The 15,696-nt window shown below is 33.4% G+C and overlaps 2 protein-coding genes across 2 annotated transcripts; one reads left to right on the top strand and one right to left on the bottom strand.

The window, feature by feature from the left end:
• The first annotated feature begins 4,873 nt into the window (after window positions 1-4,873).
• LOC104759277 (threonine--tRNA ligase, mitochondrial 1-like) lies at window positions 4,874-9,661 on the top strand. Its single transcript, XM_087496255.1, has 19 exons — window positions 4,874-5,120; window positions 5,257-5,557; window positions 5,706-5,822; window positions 5,934-6,008; window positions 6,107-6,238; window positions 6,606-6,701; window positions 6,791-6,834; window positions 6,927-7,023; window positions 7,119-7,205; window positions 7,342-7,426; window positions 7,600-7,694; window positions 7,971-8,003; window positions 8,091-8,177; window positions 8,273-8,365; window positions 8,457-8,549; window positions 8,658-8,885; window positions 8,960-9,031; window positions 9,354-9,425; window positions 9,516-9,661. The coding sequence occupies exons 1-19, from the start codon at window positions 4,999-5,001 to the stop codon at window positions 9,597-9,599; spliced, it is 2,013 nt and encodes a 670-aa protein (XP_087352381.1). The 5' UTR covers window positions 4,874-4,998; the 3' UTR covers window positions 9,600-9,661.
• Window positions 9,662-11,448: 1,787 nt separating this feature from the next.
• Window positions 11,449-13,201, bottom strand: LOC104756130 (transcription factor MYB52-like). Its single transcript, XM_010478657.3, has 3 exons — window positions 12,783-13,201; window positions 12,247-12,672; window positions 11,449-11,790 (listed from the first exon to the last, which is right to left on the bottom strand). Exons 1-3 carry the CDS (start codon window positions 12,898-12,900, stop codon window positions 11,585-11,587), a joined length of 750 nt encoding a protein of 249 aa, XP_010476959.1. The 5' UTR covers window positions 12,901-13,201; the 3' UTR covers window positions 11,449-11,584.
• Window positions 13,202-15,696: the final 2,495 nt, after the last annotated feature.

Here is a 15,696-nt window from a genome sequence, read left to right as displayed (position 1 = left end):
GTTTGGTTATTATATAATTCTATCGAAAGTTAGTGTTATTCAATTTAGAAGAATCCATTTTAAAAGAAGGAAAAAAAGGTTTCGACTGAGTTTATTGTTAGCTGTTGATTATTCTACAGCTTTTTGTTGTTATTTTCCTGTTCAACATAATGATGTTTATTTATTTCCATTATTCAAATTTGAAGAATACAACTCCAAAAGAATCACCAAAGTAATAACGAGCTGTTGTTATTTTTATTAAACTTTAAAAATAAAAATAAAAACGGAATGAACGATTAATATAGGATTTCTTCCAGATACTTAAATTATGTTGCGTACAGCTCTTGTTTTTATTTTTGTTTATCAACAACTTCAAAATAAAAATAAAAATCATAATTTGGTAACGCTGAGTAATTTACAACATCAAACAAAAAAAACAAATAATAATAAATGATTTCGGTATGCTGAGTAATGAGTATATATATATATACTCATTATATATATATATATATATATATAAAGCTTATTTGTCGCGATTATATATATATATATATAAAGTTTAGTTTTCAAATTTAGTAATTTATATAATCCCCACATGTGTCAAGTATATTTAATAATATTTTGATATGTGTGAAAAGAAATTTTATTTAATAATTATAGGAAAAATTAAAAATTTAAAAAATAAAAAGATAATAATTAATATTTTTTAAAAGTATATAAAACCAAAAGTAATCTATTATATAGAAAAATATGTGCAATTAATAAGAAAAATATGTAAAATTAATAAGGAAAATATTTACAATTTAACAGCAATTATTATTTATTATAATCATATAGTAAAAGAAATTTATACAAAAAAGTGATTAAAGTATAAAAGGTTTAATGTGTTAAAATTAGTGATTAACATAATATAAGAAAAATAAGATAATCAAAATAAGAAATTAATGTAATTTTCTTAAGTTTTTTCAGTTGGTAAATGATTTAATAGCGTATTCAATATTATGTTTTTATATAAACATTGGTTTTCAAAGTTAATAATTTATGTGATCGCGACGCGTTCAAGAGTGCGGACCTGATAGTCCCCAAGGCCGTTTTACTATCCACTCTTAAAGCCAGTAGCTTGTGACGGCCACTTATTGGGTCGAATCCCAATATGCGGTGCTCTTCCGAGTAAAAACGTGTGTACAGTCCGCCTTGACGCGTAGCCTTGGTTTTGACGTGTTCACACATTCAATTAGAGTTAATGGGTTTCTAGTTTTCTACTAAAGTTTTGACTGGTTCTCCCGCTACCTCTCGCAAATGCTGTATTTGCGGGTGGTAGTGGTTACTAGCGATTGGAACCAATCACACAAACCGCTTCTAATCGCTCCTAATCACTCCCAACTGCATCAAACCACTGAATTCCAAAGCTGACGATTGCGGTTGGATTTTTTTTTTTTTGTAAAAAAACTTAAAAGAAATAATAATAATGAAATTTTTTTTGTTATATCTTCTATCTAACCATTTTACTCATTAATGATGGGAGAAAATGAAGTACGGATATGATTGCAGAGATGATAAAATTTACAATTAGAAGAAAATAATATTCCAATTATAAATAACCCGGAAAACTTGATGTAAATCTAATGGCACATCGCACATAAGTTCAAAAAAATCTAAATAAATATAATATTTTATCAGAAATTTAAGAAAATAAGATTATTTGTGAAAAATATTAAAAAAAATCACCAGTGACTCTTCTCAACTCTCACTTGACAATTCTTATCCATGCAACTACTGAACCACGATCTAAGAGAAAAGAGAAAAGATCTACGATCTAAAGCATATGTTTTGTATTTATCAAATTATTTGATTAAATTTTTGGTGAAAAGCCAAATGCATAAAGGAATAAGTATTTCAATATGAAATTTATTTCTTTTTTGGATAGTTATTTTAGTATTTTTTTAATAAATTTTAATTATAAATCAAGTTTAATAAAAAAATTTGGTGTTTTTAATTATTTATATATTATATATATATATATTTTTTTTTTTGTTAAAGGGTTTTCTTGCATTAATATAAAAATATAGAGATTACAAAGGAGCCTTATCACCACGAGTAACAAAAAACAGAGTGAGAGGAGGGAAGGGACAACTCATGTGCCAATAAGTAGAAAAAGAGAACGAAAGAAAGAAAACAGAAGAAAAGTGGAGAGAATTGCAGGTCCGAAGCAGATATCAGAGAGTTGCTTAAACGCCAATCGATTTCAAACTCAAGGTTGAGCAAGCCTTGGTGGGAGAGACCCATTCCAACATTGAAGTAGAGTAGCCCACTTTTGATTCTTTAATAGTAGACTCTGGGCTCTATTTCTGGATGCATATAACACATTCCGAAGAATAACAGAAGAAGGGAGAGTGGTTCCATCATGATACCTACGGTTCCTCTCTCTCCATACTTCATATATGCACGCTTGCCAAGCTTGAAGCAGGCCGATAGAGATGTCACTGCTGGGGAAAGCAGAGGCGCTGGTCAACCAGTCGTAAACCTATATTAAACCTATACTATATTATATTGCCAAGCTTATATATTATATATTACATTTATTATATTCCAACCGCTATTGCACCCGCTGGTCAACCAGTCGTAAACCTCCCCCATCGCACCAATTTTAAACCACTAAATCGGTTGTTCAAAACGCTTGAAACCGTAATCACCCGCTTCTGCAATCTTCTGCAATCGTAACCGCAACCGCAGCGTTTGAACCAGTCTGGCCCTAAAAGTAACTAGAGATTGGAATTTCATCGGTTAAAAGGTAAAAGGAAAAAAGAGAAAAAGGATTGGACCTTAGGTAGAACAACGATACAGTGGGCCAGAGAGCCCGTTAAGTTTGTAAGAGTAGGGAACCATATTCAAGTATAAGAGAATGTATAGTCATACATGTAAGTATAATATTATATTTTTAACTACACGAAATATATGTATTGCATGACCATATGCATGAACAATATGATATTTTGTGGTCAATACCATATATATATCTTGAAAATAATTATTAATAATTTTATTTAACTATTAGTTTAGCTTTAATAAAAATTAATTAATTATAAGAGTGAATATATTAGAGATACATAAGATATTTAGATATTGAATAGAATGTTTTCTAATCATGAAAATTCATTAATAATTTAATATAATTAAAAAATTTAACGGCAAATCAGTTATATTATACCATAAACGTTTACATGATACATAAAACCAATCAAGTACAACCATTGAAACAAATATAGGAAATTGAACACAATTTCGATGAAGAAGTGGAAGTAACCCTGCTTTTTAAACGAAAGTCTTACAGGCAACAAAAAAAATCTGTTAAGTCCCTTCTTCATACACTCGTCAAAGGCTAACATCTTATAGATAAGACTCCTAAATGCTTTCTGCATTACCATAATTAAAAAAAAAATTGATATCTTGTTTGTGATGGTTTTGAAACATGCCTTCCGAAACGCCAAACACGATGCCGGTTAGCGACCATGGATTCCCCTTTCATATGACCAGTAAGTTTGTAACGGAGGGACATCAAGATGACCATCATTGGAATGTGGCCTTAAGAAGAGGAGGCTATCGCAGGAGTCAATTCCTTTAAGCGGAGAAGATAGTACAATGATTCCGGGATCAAAAACCCAAATGAGATCTTCAACTCTTTGCTTAGGAGAAGCTTCATCGGTTGATAACCGGAAATGACGCCGGTGAGAGAATTCACCGGAAACAAACCTTATGTAAAGGAAGATTTCACGATTCCATTTAATCGACACCGAACCGATGCAAATTTGAAAAAGACTACAACCCCAACATCGACACAATGAGGAAAATTCTGCCTCGCACGAACCCGATACCACCCAATACGCCATTGAGGATAAAATCCAGTCCATACAAAAGATTAGAGACATCAAAATCTGACTTTTCAGATTCATTATCGTGAAGAACAAAGGCATATTTCAATTAGAAATTGTTGTAACTATTAACAAAAACTATATAGAGAAAGAATTAAAACAAATGAAATAGAAAGAGAGAAGCCAACCGACGCCAGAAAACCAGCGCAGGCCGGAGAAAAAAAAAGTGGAGATTTCTTATTAAAGAGGCGCTTTGGGAGAGTCGCTCGTGAGAGAGAATCGTATCCTACTTTTACGGGTTATTTAATATAATAATTAATTATTTTGTTTTTTAATAGAAAAAATTAAAATATTGGTCAATGCTGGTCAATGTCGGTCTTTGCCGAAATCATTCGGTCAGTGTACCGGATTATATATCTATAGTGTTGACCACATAATTTCATATAAGTCATGTATATGGCTATGCAATACATATATTTCGTGTAGTTGAAAACATAATATTATACTTAACATGTGTGACTAAGCATTCTCGCCATCACTTTTCCTATTAGATTTAGGATACATGGTCTCATAAACTATATAATATTGTATACTATACGGTATGACTATGTACATACTACATATATGATATATCTTAGATATAAAAACTGATGTTTAATTATCTTTACTGAAACACCACCTTTTGCCTTATGTAGATTTGATTTTGATTACAAATAAGAGTTTTAATCCTTCAAACTTTTATATATAAATAATTTTATGCTTACCTTGGATAATATTATTGGGAGTTATGGTTAGATATGGTTTGAAAAAAAATCATCTAAAAATGTTGGAAAACAAATCAATAAAACAAGAGAATGCAACAAAAATTAAAAGTGTCAAATTTAACAAAAGAAACTCACGCGGAAAAGAATAAAAGGAAAGAAATCCAAATTGCAAATAAACGAATATATATATATATAGAAGAAACCCACTAAAATACGAAAATGAATTTTATGTAAAAACAACAAAAAAGAAATAGAGGAAAAGTTGTGAGGGTTTGGCCCGCTTGGGATCATCTACTTGTCCTCTGTTCTCAACGTCATCTTCTTCAATTTCTTCTACTTCCTACAGTTTCTCCCGCCCTTTCGTACTCTGCTTAACTCCTCTATCAATGGAGAATCATCTTCCTCCCAAGGATGAGACTTATCTCTCATCAGTCATCTCCAAACGTATCAGGCTCTTCGAGCAAATCCAAGCCGAGCAGCTTCAATCTCTTCCACACGATCCGATCAAGTAAGTAATCTTAGGATGTTGATTAATTGCTCATAATAAAATAGACTAGGGGTACGGTGCGCTAATATATTTTGCCAAAAGCTAGGGTTTTTGCCATTTCTTAATTCCTGGGGTTTTTGTGTGGTCAAATTAATAGGATTACTCTTCTCCCAGACGGTATCGTGAAAGAAGGTAACAGATGGGAGACCACTCCCATGGACATCGCAGGGCAGATTTCTAGGGTTTTGGCAGAATCTGCCCTCGTTTCCTCGGTTAATCGTGTCCTGTGGGACATGAATAGACCCCTTGAAGGTGATTGTTCCCTCGAGATTTTCCGATTTGACAGCGACCAAGGCCGTGATACTTTCTGGCATTCTAGTGCTCACCTTCTCGGCCAGGCTCTCAAGCAGGAGTTTGGGTGCAAGCTTTGCCTCGGTCCCTGCGAAACTAGACATGAGGTAATTAAGAGGAGTCACTGTTTTGTTTTGTTCTGTTTTTTTTTTTTTCCTCTGTTTCTTTTGCTCGGAATCCATATTGTTTGGTTATTGTTATTTCATATGTAATGTGAGGCTCTCTCTGATGTTTAGTAGTGGCTTGTTATTGCAGGGTTTCTATTACGATGCTTTGTATCTTAGAAATCAGGGCTCAAACGACAGTGGTTTTCTAAACATCGAAGCACGTGTTTTTGGCAACATCGAAGCACGTGTTGCCAAAGCTGTTCGGGTATTGCTTCTTCTATAGTCTTATATTTGATCAGTAAGATCTTCCTTGCAGTAGTATAAGATGTTGTAATATGTTTGCCAAGTAATATATATCTTCTTACATTGATCGCAGGAAAGACAACCATTTGAAAGGATTGAAGTGACCAAGGATCAGGCACTTAAGATGTTCTCTGATAATAAGTTTAAGGTGGGTTAATTTTAAGACAATTGATATATACAAAAAATCATTCAACCTTTATATATTGGACTCATACTTCTGCTGTGTGAATTAATTATCATATATAGGTTAAAATCATCAATGGCGACTTGGCTAAGAAAGAAAAATTTACAGTCTACAGATGTGGCCCTTTGGTTGATTTGTGTCCTGGACCACATATACCAAATACTTCCCTTGTGAAAGCTTTCAAGTGTTTGAAGGTGAACATTCTCCAACTCTATCTACAACATTACAAACTCTAGTCTGTTTTCTTATGCTTTCCAAGTTTAACGCATGTTCTTCTATTTATCTCAGGCGTCACCAGCTTACCGGAAAGGTCACAGATACTGGGAAAGTGTTAAGATTGAAGGTAAGAACTCTTCTCTCTTATCTCTTCTCAATCCACAATACAATCTCAAACCCTAATTGATAAGCTTGGAGTTACAGTTCTCCAATCTCATCACCTAAGAACAGAGACGCAACTCTGATCTAACAAACAACACCAATGTGATCACGCAGGATGATCCTATATTTTTCCTCTCTTTACTCTTAATTAACATGTGCCTCTCACATGTGCTCTCTTATCAGACAGCTTGGAGAGAGATAACCTTTTACCTGAAAAAAAAAAGAAAAAGCTTGGAGAGAGTGTATGGGATATCTTATCCTGATGATGAGCAACTCAAGGTACTAGCTATATATACTTGTTAAAAGAACATTTTAAAAATCTTCATAAACATATAACTTTGCATTGTTTTAATTATCTGTATCTGCAGGACTTTCTTATTTCACAGGAGCTTTTCTTTTCTCACCCACTCAGGTTCGTTCTTGTCAGTTCTAATTTATATACAATTTCGTGCTTGTTTAGTTCCTCTTTATTTATATTTGACGAAACTGATTATATACATTCAGTACTGGAAGTTTTTTCTTCCTCCCACTTGGCGCTCGCGTATATGACAAGTTGGTGAAATTCATCAAGGCAGAATATTGTAAAAGGGGTTACACTGAGGTTTCTTTCTCATTTTCACTATTTAACACACTTGACGAGTATGTGCTGGGGGGAGAGGGGTTGCTAAATTTTATAACTAACATTGGATTTGGCAGGTCATATCACCAAATGTGTACAACATGAAACTCTGGGAAACATCAGGACTTGCTGAAAACGACAAGGAAAACATGTTCACGTTCGATGTAAGAGTGCATGCAAAAGCTCAATAGTCTTCTTGACTCTGTTACTTTAGCAACTAGCTAGCTCAACTGTAAGGTCTAGGTTTTTAACATAATAACATGTGAAGTGAAATGATTTTCTCTATTCTTCCTTGCGCAGATTAACAAGCAAAAATTCGGGCTCAAACCTATGAATTGCCATGGTCACTGCTTGATGTTCCAACACAGATTTTGGTCATATAAAGGTTAGGGGCTCTGTTTCTTTTTAGTACAGTTTGATCTCATTAATTATAGTTGTGACTTTTTGGGCAGAGACACTATGGAGAATTAATGTTTTTCTTTACCAATCTTAATTACTCATATAATTGTAAAGTCTATCTTTGCTGACACCATTTTTTATGGTATGGTATATATGTAGAACTACCCATTAGACTGGCTGACTTTGGTGCGTTACATCGAAATGAGGAAAGTATAGCTCTTAGTGGGTTGACCCGTGTCCGCCGGTTCCAACAGGTACCTTTTGTTTCAAGAACTTCAAATTTTGATTACTTTATATAAGAGGCGAACTAGTACAGCTTTAAGGTTTTTGCTAGAGTAAGTTCATTACGTGTTGAAAAGAGCACCAAAATTCTTGAACAGTGGGCTTTAACGTAAAAGCAGAGCTTAGTACTAGTAGAACAGAAAAAGTTCCTGCACTCTAGCAGTAACATTAAGAGCCTACTTGTCAACTTGCTCTTTGCTCCTTTGCATGTTGCATATTTTTTTGACATTCGCATATTTCTTTTTCAGGATGATGCACACGTATTCTGTAGAGCGACGCAGGTTTGTGATATTTGTTTTCTTATCTGGCAACGTTGAAGTTCCTTATCATCTTAGTTTCTTGTTTATACGTATTCTGTATATTTTCAGGTTGAAGAAGAAGTGAAGGGTATATTGGATTTTGTTGACTATGTTTACACAATATTTGGATTTACCTATGAGCTAAAGCTTTCAACGGTAGGATATATTTGCAGATTTCTTCTACAAAATCTGATACAGTTTGCGTGATAGGATCCTTTATCTTATTGTTTTCATGTTATTTTCAATTTCAGCGGCCAAAGAAGTACATTGGAGATTTGGAAAAATGGGACAAAGCTGAAGTAGCACTTGAAAAAGCGCTGAAAGATTTTGGAAAACCGTTTCTTGTATGTAGACTATTTAGTGATCATGCTTCTTAAATACTCACTTCTACTCACAAGAGTATGCATTCGTTCTAAAGTATGATGTTCTCTGCAGATAAACAAAGGAGACGGTGAAATTTATGGTCCAAAGATAGACATAACATTGTCTGATGCAATGAAAAGGAATTTCCAGTGTGCTACTTTACAGGTTAGGCTCCCAAAGTACTCTGTTTAGTTTCTTTTCTATCTTTTTCCCGTTGCATTTCTCTTGGTATGTTATTTAGTATGTTTTGTTTCTGTTGTTGCCTGATAACAGCTTGATTTTCAACTTCCTGAATCCTTCACATTGGAATATTCATCCTCAGCTGAGGATGAAACGAAGAGCGAGCAACCTGTGCTGATACATAGAGCGGTGTTGGGCTCTGTTGAGCGTATGTTTTCCATATTGTTGGAACAGTGCAAAGGAAAATGGCCCTTCTGGCTAAGTCCTCGCCAGGCCATAGTTTGCTCTTCGTCAAAGGATGATCGTTCCTACGCAGACAAGGTTTCACATTCGTGACTGAGTACTCTTTACAAGCTTAATTACTTGCAGAGTCTAATAATCTATTCAATTTACAGGTGAGAGATCAAATTCACAAAGCTGGCTACTATGTTGATGCTGACACGACAGATCGAAACGTCAGCGAGAAGGTAACTGTTACAAGGTCCCTTAGCACAACTGATTGAGGTTTATGTTCTGGTATTTTCGATTGGTGGTTGCAAGAAACTATTGTGCCTTTTGACTGGAACCAGTGTGTCATGCAATAGGCAAACAACTTCATTGATCCATCTTGTTATTTTGTGTTTCAAATATTTGAATTTTCTGGAACATTTATTTGACTTTCTTTTAGACATAAAATAGTCTCGTTTGTTAGATATGTGTGGGTTTTGGTGAAATATTTAATTTGTAGAATATGGATATTTATTTCCCGTATACATTTTGAATGATGATTTTTGTTGTATATATATGTAGGTGAAAGAAGCCCAAGTTGCACGGTACAACTACATACTGGTCGTGGGTGAAGAAGACGCTAGAAGGGGACAGGTTAGAGTCATGTTATGTTTATGCCTATTCCAATATGTGTCTGAGCATCAAGCCTCTCTCAGACATATTTTTTTTTTTCTTCTTCTTCAGGTGACTGTTTGGCTTAGAGACGAAGTGATGAGCATTGAGGCTCTGTTGGATGAATTCAAGCTCAAGACCGCCAACTTTCTCTGAGACCCGATGGTTTTATATATTGTAAGGACATGGATTTTTTTAGTAAAACTTTTTTTGGCCTAGTTTAAAACTTTTATGGATTTTTGTTATAATTTTAGTCATCTATGATGAATATACTCAACAAGACTTCATAAAATAGTTATATATTAGACTTGAACGGAAATTAAAACAAAAGTAAACTAGTGTTATAAATAGTTTCTCATGCAATGAAAAGAAAATTCCAGTGGCCTGCACCATACAATTGCACACACGAAAAGGCTACAACCGGACAGGTTAGAGGGTCACACTTTTGTTTCATGATTCCTATGTTTCCCTAAGAGACTATGACCATCGAGCTTCTCAAAATTTGATTGATATTTATTTTATAATGGTCTTTTTCGTTGAACCAACACATATATAGTTTTATTTCAGTGTTATCTAATCAATTAGTCTTTCTCAAGTAATTTTGCTATTTGTTAATTACCTGTGCTGTGTATATATTCATTGTTTTCTTAGCTAGAACTCAAGCTTAATTATTTCAAAGCCAACGAATGAAGTAGTCTCATAATTGATTTTTTTTCAGAAACTTGCGTCTGAGTTTTCTGAAAGATGATATAAGTATCTATTCGCACTTTATTGACTCCCGTATGATCTGTAAAGTCTGTCATTATTTTCATCTTTAATCATATCTATATCTGATAAATTTCAAACATTTTGAACAATTTATCAACCAGTCACCGCTGAAAATAATTCAACGACCCGCTTCATTGATTTTCATATGAAGTGATTTAGTTAGTGAGATAATATACACATCGAATCAGAAACTTGTACATTTTTGTTCTAGTGGGTGTCTTAATCTTATCCAAATTTGATTAATTCAACATTTTTATACAGATGATCAACGTTTCGTATAATTATCTTCCATGATAAAAATATATAGTTACTTATCTTTTTGGGTTGTTCTTTCGTATTGTCTTAAACAATATCAGGGTGACATACATATCTAACTCAACGAGGAAACCCTAGAAGTCATAGTGACGTATCATGAGTCTTTCAAATTGGAATAAAATATAGTAGATGCTCAAATTATATAAATAAATTTTATTTCGAAACAAGAAGTATGGTTATAAGTCGTGTCAAGATGTGTGTTCTTCATCTCCACATAAATAAAACGAACTATTTTATTCGCGTTTTCTTAAGACAAAGGTAGATTTGCTACTTTGGATTGTATTTCTTGGTGGCTGATAACTACTCCCAACTTAATCATATCTATACTCCAACCTCAATTTCGTCTTTCCGTTATTAACTTATTATTATTCTTCACATTTAAAGAAACTAAACTAGACTTTATTGTAAAAAGTTAAAAGGCTCGTAAAAACCACTAGTTAAAAAGTTTTTCGTTTTTTTAGACATCTACCAAAGAAGATAAAAAGGTTAATCATCGCAAGCTATACGAGTCAAAATAGTCTGCATGAAACTATACGCGTATTAAGGATCATTTGGCGATGCAAATATAGTTCAGCAATCAGCACTCGTGACATATTTTCTTTGGTTGATAAGTAAACCTCTTTAACATTTGATATCTTACATAAGACCACAACAACACAAAAATTATATCCGACTATTGCGAATTCCACAATTTTATTTTAAGATTTTGGTTTAGAATAAAACCTTCGATTACGATAATATTTAAATTAATCAGGACAGCGTATTTTGTTTTGTTTTTAAGTACATACAGATCTCGCAATTTAGACCTTAATACCATAGTCTGATTAAACATCGTTAAAATAAATCTAGAAAATTAGACTTGATAAGAGTACAACCTTGGTCTACAAGGAATTTGTTCAAAACAAAATAAAAAGATTTGGTATTCAAGGAAATGTTGGCTGTCTTAATTAATTTTCACATTTGGCTCAAACAAGAGCTCTAACAAGTAACAACAGATTAGTAATTTCTACATTTAATTAACATATGATCCACCTTATAGTACGTGTGGTACGGACTAATTAACATAAACCCTGAGAGGCAGAGTTTTCAACAGACAAAAAGTCGAAGAAGGGAACACAATTCTCGTTACGAATTGGGTTGTTTTGATCAAAATATTCTTCTTCGTCTTTTCTTGAATTGTCTATCACTTCGGGTTTCTTCAAATCCGTGTTTACTGGGAGAAAATTGTAGAACTCCATCGGCCGTTTAGTTTGGTCTATTGCTCCTGGCCAAATAATCCATGTCCAAAAGTTAGTTTTTAGAGGTTTTACAATTATATAATCGTATCTACAAGCAATTGTACATGCATATGCTGCATGTAACTATGAATATTATGATCGTTTCAAACTATTAAAAGATTCTTCACAATTTTTATCATCAAAAATAAATAGATTGTTTTACAGCAAATCATCAAAAATAAATGATCCATCATCTTTTAAAGTTGTATTCCGATCTTTTATATATATATCAAGTTGTATACGAATTGCACCAGTAGTTGCACATTTAAAAAGACGAATGTACGTACGTGTTATCTAATGGTTAATTGGTTATGAGTTTGACACTTATATATTGCCTATACGTATTCACTCAAGATATACCTATACTACACACGTTTATGTTTGTGCAACTATATTAGCTACATAAAACACACAAATACTTAAGCCATATTTTATCTAATTACCTTCTTTTATTGGAGTAGTACTATTCTGGAACCCGATCTTTCCGGTCAAGAACTCTTTGAGAACTTGAAAGTGACTAATATGAGAGAACTGATAAGGAAAATTGATAGCGGCCGTGGTTGCCAATCTTCTCTCCTTATCGAAGTCGTTATAATTACCCATCGTCCCAGTAGCAGCCGCCGTGCCATCATGGCCAAGGCCACGTGGACGCAGCTTAGACCGTTCTCGGCCACGACGAGCCATGATGACGTGCCAATGGTTTTTAACTGCGTTATCGGTTCGACCGGGAAAAAATCTAGCGATCACGGACCATCTGTTCCCATGGATCCGGTGAGACGCTAGAAGCCTTTCTTCTTCTTCCTCCGTGAAAGGGTTTCGGTTAATTCTAGGATCCAATTGATTAAACCATCTCAATCTACAACTCTTACCTGAAAAACCAAACCAACATATATATAGTATTGATATATTAAACCCTAGTTTATGCTTAATTATGACGAAATTTAAAGAAATGAATTTAATTATAAAGATAGTTTTTTACCAGATCGACCAGAAAGCTTCTGAGCTATGGCGTTCCAATTATGAGGACCAAACTGTTCGACGAGTTCTCTTAGCTTCTCATCTTCCGCAGGTCTCCAATGGCCACGACTGCACATCATTCTTCAATTCCTCTCCGTCCGATCTCTCTGTGATATATCTTATGTAAATCAAAACCTATATATAAATCTATATATGTTGATGCAAGAAAGAACCCTAGGTTTGATGTAGGTGAGGGAAGATGGGTATGTAGGAACAAGAAGAAAGCTGAAGAGCCAACAGCACCATATATATATTTAGATATTATATATAAAAGAATTGAAAGTAATGAATATTATAAGATTCGTTAGAGAGAGCGAGGGAGAGAGTTTGGAGGGAAGTTTTCACCGGCGATTGATGCCAACGTCTTCCCTAACCAAACACACTCCTTTTAAGTAATCTACCTTTTTTCTTTATTTCTCCCATCTACAATATTTATTATTTTTAAACATTATTTCTGTTTATGTGGGAATTTTATATTAATTGTTAACTTTGATGAATATTGAAAAGAGAAAAAGGAGATTACACAGGAGGGGAGAGATTGCTTGGTGGGGTGAATTTTCGTTAAACTTTCAACGTCTACTCATTTTTTTTTTCTTTCTAACCTAAACCCTCTACTTCAGCCACCAATACTTCATCTACGTTCGTATACTCTTCTGCAAGCTACATATTATATATATGTATGCGATTTTTAAAGTCAGATATATTCATGCTTTATATCTAATCAACTTCTAGAATATGACTCAAGGTGAAAGGGACTATACAATCTATGACTCAACGAATGTACAATTAGATTGCAAACATTAAAAGTTAAAACTGTGGTTGCATTTTTTTTTTGTGTGTGCATTTATATGTTATGTTATGGTACTGAATACGTATAATTTTTATGAAAATCATATACGCAACATATATTGTTTTATTTTAAATTAAGGATGATAAAAACACTTATAAATGTGTTATTGATTTACTATATGAAAACACCAATTTAAAAAACAATCAAAATCTTAATTAACAATCTAGGTACATTACATATGTAGAAATATTTTCCAATTTAAATCAAAAGTAAAAGTAATTAAGGAGACATCGTTTGGTCCAAAATACGGGAGAATGTATATAACGGTTGTTATTCCAGGGTTTGTGGGATCAAACTTGATGACTAAATTTCAACCGTATTGCCTTTTGGTATAACTAATCGACTATTATCAGTTATCACAAGTTATTAGATGCTTTCATAACTTCGAAAATATCAATATAATTTCTAAAGAAAATAAAAACTAGAGGGGAAGGAGAGAGTTTGGTAAAGATGTTGTGGACCTGTGATTTAATTGCAGGTCACGTATAAGTAGAACTTAAATTAATTAAAGTATCTTTGGATATGTTTTGTTAACCTTTCAGACCTAACCAAATGTTTCTTTTCCTTAAATCGGACCAACGTGGAAACCCTAAAACGACTCTGTGTCTTTATTAATTAATTGGTTAACTGAATGATATATTAATTAGTGGCTTTGTACTTCATAAAAATGAATTTGACATCTTATTTGCTCTAACATTTGGTCTCTAAGCACACATCTTATTCTCTCTTGTCTTGCCTACGACGTTTAATTAGTTAGCTTTTGAACTCTCTCACAGACTCTCAGTCCTTTAACAAATTTTATTTTAATAAAATTTGGCACTAATTACCGGCTTCTTTTTTGAACATTTTGTGTATTTTCACATTTCTAACATATCCTAAAAAAGCTTAAGAAAATATAAATAGAAACATGACGGAATAAAGTTAAAAACCTGAAAAGGTGATATATATGTTGTACTTTGATTTTCCTTGGGATTGCTTGCAAAACAGTTCATAGAATCTTATTAAAGATTGATTGGAGATATAGCTTATAATCCAATCAACTAATTCAATTCAATCCTAGGTAAGCTATAAACAATCTGTTTTAGAACTCATTTGCACGTGTGTTTTACTGGTGAAGTTTAGTAGGAAAATAGGCAGAGTTAGTTGGGAAGGAGTCAAATACGATCTATCACAAATAAAAACATTTCTTCTAATACCACTACACAGTAAAATGTACACACAGTGACACAGGCAAACGGGATCCTGATTACATAAAACGGGCCGGTCTAGGTCTATCAACAAATTGGTTAATGAGAAACCGGAGCTTGAATATTACGCCAAAATTGGTCTCTATAGGTCTTGTTAAAGAAAGCATTTCAATCAAAATCCTAAACTGTATATATGTTCTTGAACTTAATTGGTGTTAGCTAGTAATATAGTGTATATCAATGATCATCTTTTGATACAAAAAAAAGTGTGTACATTAATCATCTCAATGTATGCATAAAAGAAAGCTCATATCCGCTGTAAGATTTAAGAACTTAGCCCATGTTTCACTCATCAAAATCATTTTTAAAAAAAAAAACATTACCAGTGAGAACCCTTTCTCCTAAGATTAAACAATAACTCAGGACGGTTCCGGTGGAATTGACAAGGAATTTTAAAAGATGCTAGAGCCGACAAAACAGATCAGCCATCTCAGCATCAAAATCCAGATTTCCAACAAATTCCCTTAATTTTTTTTTTTCTTATGAACTTGTAAATATCATTAAGAAATGAAATGCGTTGAGGCTATAATTACAAAAAAAGTTAACACTTCACTACCTAGTCAAAAATAAAAATAAAACAAAAGATAGCATAAACACATAAAGAATACGGATATAACCAAAGTTGCATCAATTTTGCAATTCCCTTAATTTATGGGATCCCAAGAGGAAAAATCCACAGATGCTCTGGCCATATATGGCCACGTACTAACTTTGACAACTATGCTCGGGAGATGAAACGACGATGTATTTTAGTGAATGTTGCCATGTAATCCGGCGCG

The sequence above is a fragment of the Camelina sativa genome, chromosome 17 (assembly GCF_030686135.1).
Source record: "Camelina sativa cultivar CO46 ecotype springtype chromosome 17, ASM3068613v1".
NCBI lineage: Eukaryota > Viridiplantae > Streptophyta > Magnoliopsida > Brassicales > Brassicaceae > Camelina > Camelina sativa.
This window is presented reverse-complemented; position numbering and strand designations above follow the sequence as displayed.